At 37.0% G+C, this 16,370-nt stretch overlaps 1 protein-coding gene across 2 annotated transcripts in view; it reads right to left on the reverse strand.

Moving 5' to 3' along the window:
* cpne2 (copine II) overlaps nt 1-16,370 on the reverse strand; it is a 71,340-nt gene that overhangs the window by 35,054 nt on the left and 19,916 nt on the right. The window contains exons 3-9 of one of the 2 annotated variants that reach the window (XM_028449574.1): nt 12,085-12,264; nt 10,924-10,998; nt 9,651-9,722; nt 7,242-7,325; nt 6,992-7,081; nt 6,665-6,763; nt 2,263-2,349 (exon numbers count right to left, since the gene is read on the reverse strand). In XM_028449574.1, the coding sequence (XP_028305375.1) occupies nt 2,263-2,349; nt 6,665-6,763; nt 6,992-7,081; nt 7,242-7,325; nt 9,651-9,722; nt 10,924-10,998; nt 12,085-12,264 (687 nt within the window). The remainder of the gene's footprint in view (nt 1-2,262; nt 2,350-6,664; nt 6,764-6,991; nt 7,082-7,241; nt 7,326-9,650; nt 9,723-10,923; nt 10,999-12,084; nt 12,265-16,370) is intronic. The other variant, XM_028449575.1, reaches the window with a different exon arrangement.

The following is a 16,370-nucleotide window of genomic DNA, read 5'->3' on the forward strand; positions in this document are numbered from 1 at the left end:
AACCTGACACACTTCCACTAGGTGACGTAATAATCCGACGGCGGCAAAGGTGGCAAAAGTGACGTCTGCTGTGGTGAAAAAACTACACATTTCTAAAAATGGACTACTAAAAGCACATTTATAAAACCTTCCCCTGTGACTCGAAATGCTGATATAATCTCAAATATCACAAGGTTTGAATGTAAATCAAAGGAAAAGAGGCTACCAGGCTACGAGGAACAAAAAAGAAACTTAAAAAACATAGTTGAGAATGGTTGCTCACACTCACCTTCCACTCAGAAATCAACAAAATAATCAAAATTGATCCAAAACAAGTATGATGATGTATGAAATTGAAATTGTTACATTTAAGCAAGATATTGGTCTACATAAAGTTGTAGGCAAACAAATGTACAACTGCACAAAGTATTCCTAGGTGAATTAAAGATGTTGAATAAAAATAATGTGGCCAAAAATGTCTCTGATCCCTTTTTCTTGAATGACAAAGTGCTCTGTTTTATGTCATCATGAATTTCTCTCAACGCTCGGATGAACGGGTCCCTTTAACTGTTGTCACCGCAATGAATTGTATTTTCTGGTCTCCTTAGGTAAAGGATGCATCAATGTTTCCTAGGCTAAAGGAGGTTATAAATGAAGCATTGAGCCTCCTTTGCTTAGCTTATAAAGAATTGAAATGCTCCTTATCATGGCCGCCACTTAAACATTTCAAAGAGTTAAGGAAAAGTGGATAGGAAAGGAGATGTGTATTTATTTATTTGATTGGGACAGTGCATGTTAATGAACAAACATGGAATGCATGCATGTAAACATGCCGGATTGTAGCCAAAGGGTAATTTCCATCCGTAGTCCCACGGGCTATGGTCACACAGGGGTCACAAAACACTGCAGAATAAAATGTACATCTACAGTAAGGACATCGTTATCTATAAATTTTCAAAAGCCCTATATACAATAATCAAATTAGACTTGCAAATTCATTCAGCTCCACAACCACTCATCCATGTTCACTTATCTTACATAATGTACATATTACAGAATAAAGAACTTTATAACAAAATACAACATACCCATTAATGTGTTCAACTTAGCTTTGCCCACAGCCATTTTTTCAACTGGGCTTTAAACAAACTATATGTAGGGCATTCTCTCAGTGTTAGAGCAAGACTATTCCAAAAGTTCCCACCTTGGACAGACAGGAGCGTCTGACCGAAGGTGGTGCGTCTTTAGTGGTGGAGGAACAAGGGAGTGTAGAACCTTGTATATCAAACAGGTCATTTTCAAATTGATCATATTTTGAAAATCCAAGAGTCTATGTTTTCTTTAGAACATGACAGCAGGGGTAAGATAGTGTTTTTTTATCAAGTGTTTTTAATGCCTTTTTATAGAGACTTTCCATGGTTGTAAGTGTTGTGGGGCAAGCACGAGACCAGGTAGTCAAGTAATCATCAATATGAGAAATAATCATTGAATAAAAGTATGTTTTAGCAGCACCTACGGTTAAATTATTTTGAAGATTAAATTTGACTACCTGTGCCACTTTTTTGACATGACTTTTGAACCAAAGTGTTGGATCACGGACTACCCTTAGGTATTTAAATTCTGAGTCCCGGTCAAGTTCCACTCCATTCAGAAAGACATTTGATGTGGTTACTTCAACATGGCGTTTTGAGAAGTACATGCACACGGTTTTTCTGGTGTTCAACATGAGGCATGAATCCTTGAGCCAGTTCTGCACAGAGGATAGAGCAGCTGTGAGAGCAGCAGCTGCTTGTTCAATGGTCGGCTGGTTTTTGCTTGAGTGTAGATTAGTGCGTCATCCGCGTACATCTGCGAGAAGACGTTTGGACAGGAATTTGCTCGGTTATTGATGAGAGAATAAAACCGGCCCAAGGATAGACCCCTGTGGAACACCAACTCCAGAATCTACACTGGGACATATGACATCATCTACTACCACATACTGTTTCTTGTGGGCCAGATAAGATTTAAACCACAAAAGTGCTTGATCTGAGATGTTAAATTGAATCAATCTGGATATCAAAATCTGATGGTTTACAGAGTCAAAAGCTTTCTTCAAGTCTAAGAAGACTTTTCTGTTTTCTGTTAACATGCACAGGGTACTGTCGGTGGAGTGATGGGTCCGAAAACCAAATTGTAGTGGATGTAATGAAGGTTGGTCATATTCCAGTGTGCTGCACCTTAGTGGTTGGAAATGAACATGAACGTTAATTTCAGGATGTTAATTAGCATTTCCATCCTCACCTTACAGGACTTCAATATTATGACTCCGGAGTTTTTATAGTTTTTCTTCTTTTTCTGTTTCTTTGGGTTGATACAGTCAAACTCCACCTAAAGTGGGACAAAAACATGACGATTACATTTGAGCTGTAACACTGGGTAAAGAAAAACAGAAGTGACAGAAGTGATATTAGAATAATACAGACTTCTACGTTTATCAAACTACAATAATAGAAAAAAGGGCAACACTTGACAATAGGGCTCCCTTAATTAGAATAAGTCAAGGCATTGTTTAACATTAATTAACAGTTAATTAATTAGTAACTCAAAGAATCATCAATAAATGTTATATAATGTAATTAGCTATTCTTATATAACATTTATTAACAGTTTAATAATATTATAATAATTATTATAATGTATTAGCTAATATTAACTAGCATATCAGTTAATGCATTAATAAGCCGTTAATGAATGCTTAGTAACTCAAACATTACTAAGCATTAATAATTGTTATATAATGTAATTGGCTATCCGTATATAACATTAATTAACAGTTTAATAATATTATTATAATGTATTAGCTAATATTAACTAGCATAGCAGTTAATGTATTAATAAGCCATTAATGAATGCTTAGTAACTTAAATATTACTTTTTTTTTTTTTTCACCTTGTCTGCACATGCTGTTGAAGGTTAACACTACAAGAAGTGCAATCTTTTAACAGCAATGCATATTTTATTATTGCAATTAAATAAATGAATTTATTTCATTGCATAATTGTGACCATCACCAGCCCTCCCTAGGGAAGGGTAAATACTTTATTAAAGGGAGGATGTAAAAAAGAGAGGGCAGTGTTACACCAGGGTGAGGGGGGTGGGGGGGGAGTTAACAGGGAGGAGGGATACAAGATAGGAAAACGAATGGGTGGGGAATAATCAATAAGTTTCAAGTGATGTGATGTGAAATTGTGGTTGTGTATATTGTGCTTATTGTTGTGTTATCAAGCCAGTCTGGTGACCAGTGTGCGGCTTAGGAATAATGGTGGTGGCTGTGAGCAGAGGAGGAAGTGAGTGGAAGTTACATAAAACAGGTATTTGGGAACAACGTGTCTATGGTTGAGCCCAGTATGAGTGTTATCCCACAGCCCGAGGCCAGTGCGTCCATGACAAATGTGATTCCAAGAGCCGCTACTGCAAAACCCATGAGCCGCCCCCGGGCCCGAAGAAGCAGTCGGGCCAGCAGAAAGAGCGAGAGATCTAGGGGCCCCCGGCGACCACCCCACGGCCAAGCAGTCCCCCGAACGCCCCCAAGGTCCCAAGCCGAGAGGCTGCCATTGCCCCCCCCAATAAACACACCCGAAAAGCCCCCAAGGAGCCAAGGACCCAGCGCACAACGCCACCGACTCCAACCCCCAACCCCCAGGCTGGGGGTCCCCCCGCCGGTCCCCAGGCACCCCAACCTAGCCCCCCCGGGCGCCCCAGATGCTGATGCCGCCCGCGCCACAAGCTTCAGTTCTTTAAAGCCAGGGCCCCCTCCAGAGGCCAAGCCAGACCGCCCCGCCGGGATGTGGCCCCCTAGTCTGGCCCCGACACCCTGCCTCACGGGGGATTGCCCAAGCAGGGGCCGCACCAGAAGGTATGCAAGGGCGCGGCACGCGCCACCCGCCCCAGAAGACCCCAGAAGACCCCCGCCAGGACTTAAATAACTTAAATATTACTAAATGTTATATAATGTAATTAGCTATCCTTATGGATGCATCTCTTATTACTATAACAGTAAAATGTAATGTCCCTCATAATAATTTACTTACAGTGTTTATTTGGAGTGTGTATGTCAATGTCATCACCATAAAGCCCTTACTACCTAACCTTAAGTAAGGTTAATTAAGGGACCCTTATTGTAAAGTGTTACCAAAAAAAAGAGTATTGATTTAATGTGATGAGGACATAAAGATAAAAGAAAAATGAAGGGTAGGAGTGTGTTGGGTTCTGTCAGTCCCGTACTGTACTTTAGGAGGTAACGTGTTGGATCAAAAAGACATGTGAGGCATGCACATGTAAAGACTGCACAGGACAGCTTTAAGTCAGTGGCTGAGTCACATGACAGGTATCTCAAAACGCTGTGTCGCATTACCACAGCTCAGCTAAAGGCTGCTTTACATCTCAAAAGCACCTCTCATTTCCTCATCCTTCCCTATTCCTGCCGACTGTACCATCTCTCTGTCTTTATTTGCCTGTTTTTCAGCCCCCTCCCCTTCCTCACATCATTATCACATTAAAAAGATTTCTCAGTGGGAAAAGTCATGAGGCTGTACCACGCACGCACGCACACACACACACACAGTAGCGTACATTTGAACTGTGTTCAGATTCTTACATTTTTAGAAAAACTTACAAAGATGAAATGATCAATCGAATAGTATTGAGTTTTGATAATGGGATAATGTGCACAAATCGTCGCTATTTCAAGAAAAAAAAAAAAGGATGTTCAGATGACGCTGACAGCATATGGTTTTCCTCACAACTAATAACATTTGCTTTTGCCTCAAAACTAACTTGACTTATTGAGTTTTTATGCTGACCTTTGACATGCATTGTCAATACACACATACACACATGCACAATGAAAATTGGGAAAACATTATGAGATATACGTGTTACAGCTGGAAATATCAATTATTATAATTAAGATCTAAGGAGAGTGAATAAAGATGATTAAATAGCCTCAGAGGTGGATTCACTAAAGGTTTAGTGGTATTAAAACGTGTGTAAACCTCACTCCACGCACTAATAAGGAGTACAAAGTACAGGGAATCAGAAGTGCGCCGCCGCTGCGCTTCCCAATGTGACCTCAATCCATTTAGCGCGTTTCCCCCTAATGAATATGCATAGTAGGCGGATCTCCCAGGGGGAGCAAAAACATGGGATGAAGAAATGCAAATACATTTACGCAGGGACAGCAATACAATTCATGAAATCCGGAACTGTTTGCGGTGATAGTTTTAGTATCAGAAAATAGTACAACTGAAAAGCAGTTGCAAACACACACGCAGAGATCATCGCTGCAGGAAATGTGGACATAAAACACCACAGATATGAAAAAAAGGCTCCAGTTGTGTGTGTGTGTGAGAGAGAGAGAGAGAGAGAGAGAGAGAGAAAAATAAAAAAACTGGACGTGCATCCATCTCTCCTCAGCGGATCACTGTCTCACACACACGCAGGCGATAAGCCACGCGCATGCACCCATCCGTCACATCCACATACATTTCTCCACTGCAGGATGAATAAAGAATATCTATCTATCTATCTATCAATCTATCTATCTATCCATCCATCTATCTAACTGCCGTAATTCATCCATTTATTTATTTGTTTCCTCTACTAACACCTCCAATTCTGCTGCTATACATTTTTATTTTCACTTCCGCGTACTCATGTTCACCCTCCATGTTCAACACAACACGTACAAAACGCTAATTTAAATAAGAGCGGTCTGCACCAGTTCCGCACGTGCACTAACCATCGCCGCAATCTTAGTAAATTCCGCGCAGCAGGTGAGGAAACTGCATCACTAAAGGATTTAGGGAAGCAACTGATTTACCACCCTTGATTTCAGATCTCAGTGAATCCGCCCCTCAGTGTAATAAACATATTTGTACTTTAGCTGGAATCCTAATGTTAGCATTAAAGGTATATCAGTATAACACAATATCTTTTTGGTGACAACATAGAAAATCAATATTTCGGCCCAGTTTTTTTTTTTAACCATGTCTGCAAATTAGTTAGGCTAACACTTAGTAGTGTAGTGGAGTAAAAATGTGAAAAGTTATTATTGGAACTATGACTCAAATATTAAATTTAGTGTATGATTCAACTTTTGTTTTTGGATAAGGACAATAAAGACGTTAAAATAGTGATAATTGTTAGTATCAAATCGAAATACTTAGTGAATCAGAATCGCAATATTAATGAAATTTGCACCCAAGACTAAAATCTAATCGGGATAAAAGCATATCATGCGAGCCCTAGTTAGCATGTTAGCCTAATGGTCATTCTCAAGGCCTGGGGGCCAAATCCGGCCCTTTAGAGCATCCATTTTGGCCTGCAGGAGAAAGTAAAAATGACAGAGAAAACATGAATTATTGTGTAAATTACCAAATAATTCAGTTGTGAATATCTCAAATTCACCAATTTAATGAAACTTTTTAGGGGCTTGCATTTTTCCTTTGTTTATATCACATGAATGCAGACATTTTTAATTGCAAATTGTGGAAAAAAGGTATCATATGATCAAAGGGTGACCTTATTTACATACATTATATACAAACAGTTAATGCCATCCAAAGAACATCCTAACTAATGATGGTTGGGTTGGTAAAGTGATCAACTTTTACAAAAACACCCACACATTCAAGTGATTTACCTCCACTGAATTCTGGGCTTCACTCATTTTGGCAACTGTGGTTTGAAACTCTCCGATGAAGTCGTGTCCACCATCGTTGTCGTAGTCATAGCACAGGACCTGTGTATTATTAACCATCAGACGTCACTTTTCTAATCATGTGTGTGCTCGTGACTGTTTCCTTCTGTAAGTGCTCATTGTGGTTTTTGTGTGTTTGCTCAAACAATGGAAATGTTTCAGTTTTTTTCAGAGAACAAAACCACCCAACAGATCCATCTACCTGTACTGGAACATCTCAGTGAACATCTAATAATAAACATGCAAACCAGACCATAGTTTCATACTGACCTTAATGTTTCTGTCGATGTCTCCATTACAAAGAGAAATAAGAGGCACGGTAAAAGGTTTCCATGATGGGTCCAAAGTGTTCTTAATGACCTGATGGCACAGAAATAGGCATGCTATCATTATGTTACACAGCAGCAGAGCTGGGTAATGACACCTTTGTGTGTTTCACCAGTTGTTTCTGCCAATGACAGGTCACACTGGGCAATGACAGTGGGATCAGCGTGTGTTCCTAATCCCACCGTTGACTCACCTCCGTCCTGTGCACCAGCATCCATTTACTATCCTCTCCCTGTTTGTGAAACTCCAGGTAGGGATCGGATTTGCCAAAAAAGTCCTGCACAAAATATTGAAAAACGGAAAACAACATATTTGTGTGACTTGTTCAACAGGACTCAGAGTTTCTGAAATGATTAGTGTTTGTAATGCAATGTCATCAAGTCGGCAACAAATACATTCAGTATTAAAATAATCTTATCTTAACAGCCATGACCAGAGGCATAAAGAGTACTGATAAATCCTACTCAAGTAGATATACTGTTACTTGATTGAAATTGTACTTAAGTACAAGAACAAGTAAGTCATATTTATATAATATTCAAAATACAACTCAATTAAATAGTACTCAAAGTACTAGTTACTAGTTATTTTCACCCTCCACGTATATTTTTGGTAATAAATCTTGTCACGGTTCCCTTGCGTACAGTAAACATCTCATGTATAAACTTAAAAAGAAAAGACCAAATCTTGCACAATTGGAACTTCATTTATTTTGCACAAAGGCATCTGTATGAAATAATAGGTTTGTCAATATGGACAATTCTTTTTAAAACAAATCAACACCAATTAATTCAATTCAAGATTTAAAAAAAATCCCAGGCTCTAAGTATAGCTACATTTATGAACTCAAAAACTGAGAAAACAACCTTCATTCAATGCTGTTTAAGCGCGGTGCATATTATTTAATCTGATTGGTCTGCTATGATGTGATGCATTTGATTGTTGTCTGGTCATTTCATTTTTTGTAGTTTCACAATGTCCGTTGATCATTTTAAAACCAAAAATAATGACTTACTCAGTAACCATTGAGTGTAGAAATGTAACAAAAAACTTTACTTCTTTTAAAACATACTTAAGTACAAGTAAAAACACTGATTTAGAAATACACTCAAAAAAGTACAAGTACCCATAAAAATCACCTCTTGTAATCAGTTACTTTCACCTCTGGCCGTGACTTGGTTATCTGTACTACCACATGATGGATTGTTGCTCAAATGTTTCTTGCAAAAAAACACAAAATTTGTTAAAAAGGTTATCATTATCATAATTATTTTGAAAAACTCAATCCTATAAAATACCTCACAGTGATAGAGGTGATTCGTAAATGGCTAGGACTGAACGATGAATTGCATTTGCGATATTACCGCGATATCATAAAACGCAATTTTCTAATCGCAAAGGCTGCAATTTTTAATTTTTTCTTGTCCCGTCTTCTCCTGTCCTGTCAAGTTCAGAGAGTGTTTAAAAAGTGCAGTGCACATGTTTAAATGTTTCATGAAACGTGACGTTAGATATGTGGAAGAGGTAAAGCCACAGATATGTTTGCTTTATTGTTGTAATCTGTGCTTTCAAATGTATATTTTCTATTTATTTAAAGTTTAAATAAATCTGAAATTGTTTATTATGAAACAGATTGATTTGTTGCTTGTGTTCATTGAAAAATACATGACAAGAGGCCCCCCTTGAAAAAAATAATCACATATTGAATCGCAATCGCAATATTGAGTAAAAAAAAAAAATCGCAATTAGATTATTTTCCAAAATCATCCAGCCCTAGTTTGTGTTGTTATCACCACCCACTTTGGGTCTAAACTCATGTGAGAAGGATGATGGAGTTAGGGTTGATTCTGGGGATGTGTGTGGCGGGGAAATGATTGGACTTGTTTTACTGTAAAGCACTGCTATAAGAGTTCTATACAAATAGTGTTTTAATTGATTGACTGATTTAATTCCAGGAATATCCGTTTTAAGATGTCTCTGGGCCAGTAAACATATAATAAGGACCTTATATAGACGAAAGAAGCTGTATTTGTGTTGTTTGAATTTGTAGAGCTCAAATCTTTATAATCTGACCTTTGATGAAAGTAATGTTATTTCGTTTTTTTAGTGCCATTTGTGGTTTAATATTTCCTGATGTTTGTTATGTGATGACCAAATCCATGTAAATAGCCATCTGAGTATGTTTTATTTAGGTACGAAGACGTAAGGTGGGGTTGAACATAAGCGTTGTATCCTTGGTCCTTTTTCTTTTACATATATCGCCAGTTTTCATGCTTGTTCTTGTTTGAGATGAATACATGAATAAACGAATGGGAAAAAAAAAGAGTACTAACAAAGTGGAGAGAGCGTTGGCACAGTGTACGCATCTGCAGTAAATGTTGCTTAGAGACTGCTGGTCTATTCAAATGAGTGTGCGTCTCCAAGGGAGGGCTGTGAAATGTTGCTCATTGCCCTTAAAAGAGCTGGAAAAGCAACAAAATCAGCCAAGACAGATAGGATCAAGTCCCTTTTTCTATTCAACACTGAAATCAAATTAATAAAGCTGGCGTGAAGATTGCTAACAATGTGTATCTGTGAATAGTGAAAACGGTGGATTGCATACCTTCTTGTCCAGTTTACGCCCACTCAGAGTCAAAGTGATGATTCTGTTGTCAGACAGCTCCTGAGCTGTTATCTGTAACAATATGACAGCACAACAATAACTCTTCCATAACCATGGCAGCAGATACATCCTCTATGATTTCTATGTCAGTAACTGGGATTTGTAAAAACCATTAGTCAACGATTGCAAACAGATCAACACATTAAGATACCTTTAAGTGAGTGGGTAATAATGGACAGTGAAATCATATGATGTGCACGAAACTGATGCATTAGATGAATGAAAAATGGATAGATAAACATCCACTTGGCAGAATATACAGGTAATCTGCTCTGATTGATCACATTTTTCTTTATTGGACATCATGTCCATTACATGTGCAGGGGACGAGGGGAACACATGGCAGTGTGCAAAATGGATTTTTAAAGCTGCAGTATGCACGTTTTTTTTTTGGCGTCACTTGGTCAAAAATCCATGATCATCAATGAGCATATTGTAATCAATAATTGGCTTTATATTTAGACTTTAGAAATCCAGGAGTGTGATGCTGGATTTCAGCCAATTAGAGATCTTTCTACAGCCGACATAGGCAACTGGAGGCGCGGGGGCAACATGTGGCCGGTCAGTCTAATTTTGTGTGACCCCCAAAACAAATCAACAAAAATTGTATTTCAAGAAGTTGGAAAAAATATAAAGCCCAATATAAAAAACAAAATAACGCCCAAAAAACACACAAATTGACACTAAATTACACAAAGTACACAGACACAACAACCACTTAAACAAACAAAATTACAATGAAAACACAAAAAACAACACATTACAGAATATCTCCAAAGGCAAGACAAGGAAAACTTATTTGTATAGCGCATTTCATACACAAGGCAACTCTATGTGCTTTACATGATCAGAAAACATTAAACAACCTAAAAATCTACAGGCAATAGACACACAAACTGTCTACAAAATTACACAAAATGACAGAAAAATACAGAAACAACAAAAAAACTGAAAGTCACCCTAAAAATGCACAAATCGACAGAATAAATGTCAAAAATGACAAAATTACAAGAACAGAAAAAATAACAAAAACACATAATGACCAAAAACCCTTCCCTTTATTAATGCTCAGGTCAATCATTATTCTAATGCTGAAACAAATGTTGATAACATGGCCCTCAGATCAGATACAATCACATTTTTGAAGGTCATACTGTTATGTTTGATCAACTATTATAATCATTAGATTTCATTGGTAAAGATTAATACTTACTGTAATCGATCCTTTCCCTGCTGGCTTCCCATTGGCTAAAATCAACGGTCTGTGCAGCTTCTTATTGGACACAATCTAGTGGACGAATGCAGAGACAAAAAGAGAGTCAACAAGTGCATCATTAAATAAAGACCTATAGCTTCAATACATATGATATTTACACAAACTCTGGCTTTATATGAGTCTCATCAAGCACTTTTAAACATGTCCAGGCCATACATACAAAAACAACACTTCGATTTTACCATAAAAGTTCAAAAGTTGTTTTTTAAACAGCTAGGATAATAATAATAAAAAAAAAAAATAAATAAATATATATATATATATATATATATTTTTTTTTTATTATTTTTTTTTTTAAATATCCAGATGAATGTGTTTAGACTGATTATGGTATATTTCTTATTCTGTACAAAAATAAGGTGTTTAAATAATAAACAAAAGTAGTATTGTCTAAAGTCTATATACCAACAATAGAGATATTTATGATGTTAACCCGTACATTTATGTATTTTTTATTGATTAACTACTAATGAAATTCTAAGCTTATTTTAGAAATGACAGAATAATTGGTTTGATTTCAATTTGCTATGACTAAATGTGTTGTTCAGTCCACTGTATCCATTCTGTATGTAGTTTTTCACCTCATTTTTTTTTTTTTTTTACACCACAGGAAGTGCAATCATTATGAGACAGCAATGCATATTTTGTTATTGCAATAAAATACATTGATTTATTTTATTGCTTGATTGTGACAATCACCAGCCCTCCCTAAGGAAGGGTAAGAAATCTTTTATAATAGGGAGGATACAAAAAGGGAGAGCAGTGTTACACCTAAGTGGAGGGGGAGGGGGAAGGGGAGGGGAAAGGGAGCAGGAAGGAGAGACTCAAGACAGGAAATAGAAAAGGTGGGGAAGAATAGAAGAATAGCATATGTGCAAAAAAAAAAAAAAAACCTCTACTGCAAGCCCAGGAATTGCCCTGGGCCCGCAGATGCAGCCAGGCCAGCAGAAAGAGCGGAGGCCAGGGAGCCCCAGGCAACCCCCCCTGCGGCCGAGCAACCCCCCAGATGCCCCCAAGATCCCCCCAATAGTTTTTCACCTCATAAAACTATAAATATGCACAACATTGAATTGATAACATTGCTAAATTATCCAGTACCACTCCGAGGTTGCAGACAAACTCTCCCAGGAAGTCGTGCTCGTAGAGCTGCGTGGCACATTTGTCCTCATCAAACAAGGCAAAGCGAAGTTTTTGGATCTCCTCAAAGTGGTAGTCCACCTGAAACTTCTTTCCAAACACCGGGTTCAAGTTGTTCACGGCTGTTTCAGTGCGTCCCAGCTATAAGTGAGACAGAGAAAAAGAAGAAATAAATGTGCTTTGCTATTATATAATCAACAAAATAATGACCGAAAAATAAACTGGGACAATCCGTGCACCCTTTGTTCTTTGGTTATTTTGTTTTAAAACAAAATCAAACTAACAAATAAACGGTGTAGTTATTTTGTTTTATTGTCTTAAAACCAAAACCAAAATACAGATACAAAAAAATCAAAAACCAGAAATTTGTATCATTACGGGGAAATTAGAGTGAGAACAGTCCACTGCACCCTTTCTTCCCTCCACAGCTCTTGGACCAGGTCTCCTCACACAATAGGACTGTGTAGGATTTATTTCAGCAGTTTTCTGGTCCTGCTCATGTTTTCATGCAGTCTGTGGATGTTTCAGCTTGTAAAGTTTTGTTTTATGGTGTTTCGCAGGGGTGGCAAAAGTACTAGCCTTCAGTACTTAAGTAAAAGTATAGATTCTTTGGTAAAAGTAAAAGTATTGAAGTTGCTCCCTTACTTGAGTGAAAGTCCAAAGCTACATGCTACTAAATGTACTTAATTAAGAAAGTAAAACAAATGTCCCTTCAATAATAAAACAGGGGTTTTAAACCAGCAAATAACATATCTTTCTTTCTTTCTTTCTTTTTTTTTTTTAAGAACTAGTAGAATACTGGTACATATTTGTAAATAAAATACATCAAGAAAAAAAATAAGTGCAAATGCTCAATAAAAGCCAGAGCAGCTTTGATTTAACATTTTTAAGAGGGACCTGCCTAACAAAAAAAAAAAGCTCAAACTACCAAAATTAGATTTTTTTTTACGTCATGGCGTCATCTTCGATGGTCCTAAAAGAAACGAGCTCAGTTTTAAAATGTAAGGAGTAGAAAGTACAGAAATTTGTTTATTAAGTAAGTAAGAAATAAAACTAAAAAGTCGCCAAAAAAAGTAAATACTCAATTAAAGTACAGATACCAGAAAAAAACACCTCTGGTGTTACGGTCCAAATAGTATCCAAATAAACAGGTGACTGACTATCAACTGTGAGGCTGGTGTGAGGAACAATAGATGTTAGAACTTCTACAATTTGATACTGTTGCAAAAATAATTACACAGCTATTTTGAGGGCAGTAAAAATATTGACTTTGCTAGCCACAGACAGCAGCCGTCAACACACATGGAAGTTGATCACAAGAAACGAGGAGCACCAGTAGATCATTACACCATCTCTGGTTCCTTTAATCACATATCATGTGTATTTTTCCATACATCCATTTTTTTTTTTACGTTTTATTTATATATTAATAAGGTTTTTATTCCACAGTTTGTTAGTAATGTGATTTATGCGTTGCTCCTTTTTTTTGTCAGAGAATAAAAGTTCAGCCCCATCTGTGGGTCCCCTCTGTGTGGTGAGATTAAAACATGAAGCTCATGTCCTAGTTTGCCTTAAATATCCAAATATCACACAAACAGAACAAAATTTAATTTTAAAACAGAAAAACACTGCTTGTCTGGTTTTAAAATTTTCTGTCAGTAAACCAAAATAACCACACTGTTTATTTCTTATTTTGATCTGGTTTTAAAAACGGAATAACCGAAGAACAAAAGGTAAACAGATTTTTATACACCAATCTTATATCAAATCTAGGGATGTAACAATTCACTTAACTCCCGATACGATTCGATTCACGATACTGGGTTCACGATACGATTCTCTCACGATTTATTTTACAAAATGAGACTGCAGACAAATTTTTTTTTTTGGGAAAAAAACTAGAAAATACGGTACTATTTTCCTTTTATTTTTCATTGTCAAAAGAATTCCTTGATAAACAATTCAAAACAATGCAATTTAACTAAAAATAAATATTGAATGAAATAAATAAAGGAATAATACAAATGAAAATGAAGCCTATTAATTTAAATTCTGGTTCTAAAATAAACAATGCAAAACTGCATAATAGTTATTTTTCTTTTAAAAGTGCAACTGAAAATGTATTTTGTGCCTTAACAATTGGACTTTAAAAAAAAAAGACCGTGATTGCACTGATTTACGTCATATTTGTTTGGACCAGCAGAGGGCGCTGGTAACACAGTGGTCGGTTGGCATGCAGATATCTTGCAGTGAAGAAGAGAAGCTATGCTAGCAGACAGAGCTAATAGAAAAACGTGACTTTTACAGATATTCAAGTAATATTACAGATATTCTTTCGGTGCTTAAGGGGTAAGGAATCATTTATTAACATATTTATAAGTAGAAGGCAGCTAGAAAGAAACTATTAGCAGACTCCGCCCGCCGCCCACACTTGTGGATAGCGCCCTCTGCTGGTTAAAAAAGTACTGCGATTCAATTTTCAGAAAATCGATATCAACCGTGATACCTATGAATCGATTTTTAACTGCCTTACGATTAATCGTTACATCCCTAATCAAATCAGATTTATAAGACTAGTGTTAATGAAATTTATGTCAACAAACCCCAAAAATGTACCCAGCTTCATCAATGCTGATGTACAGTTTTGCAGTTCGGTGTTAAAAACCATACGTTTCCAACATTTGAGTAAAAATCATGTTCAAAATGTTCACATCATTGATCAAAATATTAGCACACAGACAGATCTGTGTGTAGGTTTGTAAGAGCACGAGTGTCATGTTCTTTGCTCCAACTCACCTCCAAAGGTTGGATGACTAATGTTATTCAATCTCTGTGTAACTTCTCTGTCTGACTCATCCACGACTGACACTGTATTAATGTACTGTTAGGGGGTGGGGTCAGACAGAAGCGGTACACGTTTGAGCCAATCATCACTGAGTTTACTGAAGTGTGAATGGCTACCCCTCAGTGAGATCATTTCTAATGATGTAATGAAGATGGGAAACGACATCTGTGGGACTTCTTCTACTAATTAATCACGCTGAAATGAATAAATCTGATTTGTATAATTGTGTTAATCGTGTTTTGTGATCATGGGTCTCAGTCTCAGGGGAAATCAAGAATAATCAGAACAAACAGGTTTGAATCCAGAGAATCGCAGAGAAACTATAGTTAACACCTGGTTCACCATCACTGTGGGCCCATGAGCAAGGCATTTAACTGTAAATGCTCTCTTATCGCTTCATGGTGGCTGTGTAACTATTACACTGGCTCCAAACAGACTTATCTTTGCATTTTGGAAAAGTTTATTTTTCCATTTTCTAGGAATTAAGCCTGTGCATAATAATTATGTTAATAGCGTACAAAAGATTTGGCTTGGACATAAATATTACTACAAAATTGTAGATGCACAAACTTTAGCAGAGATTTATAGGATTCAATATATATTTTAAATAGCACTTCTTTGGTGGACATTGCACAGTTTTATCCATGATGACTAAAGAGAGAAGCTAATACAGTAATACAGTCTTTCAAATTCAATTACAATTTCAACATTACCAAGAGAAAAACACAGTAACGGCAAAACTATGCAATTTACAACAAGAAGACACAGTCATCAACATCCCCGCCAGATTGGTTGTCATTATAACTCACAGCTCCTAAATCTAAGAACTTAGATGTACACATAAGGCAATTTTATCACATCAGAATATAAAACGACTAACTATCTGAAACGTTTTCTAAGAAAAGCCGTCCCCCTTAAAGATACCTCGAACAGAGTCCAAAAAACGGAACAAGGGCAATAACTCCGGAAAAAATATTTGTGCATTTCTCATTTTCAAACTCCATCAAGGTATTGATACCCTGAAGCCACACACCGAATTTGGTTATCCTATCTTAAACGGTTTCTAAGAAAAGCTGTCCCCTTTGAAGATACCTCGAACAGAGTCCAAAAAACAAAACAAGGGCAATAACTCCGGAAGAAATAATTGCGCGCTTCTCACTTTCGAACTCCATCAAGGTATTGATACCCTGAAGCCACACATGACAAGTTGGTTATCCTATCTTAAACAGTTTCTGAGAAAAGCTTCCACACTTTGTGGCGGGGGATAATAACACAACCAAAATGAATGTAAAAATAAACCAGAACTCATCCCATTCAAACCAAGCAGGAAGCGGTTGGTAAATAGATAAAAGGGGATATTTCCACATATTCTATTCCTTATCTTCACACATTAGTCAACAGC

Source organism: Gouania willdenowi, chromosome 6 (assembly GCF_900634775.1).
Source record: "Gouania willdenowi chromosome 6, fGouWil2.1, whole genome shotgun sequence".
In the NCBI taxonomy this organism is placed as follows: domain Eukaryota; kingdom Metazoa; phylum Chordata; class Actinopteri; order Blenniiformes; family Gobiesocidae; genus Gouania; species Gouania willdenowi.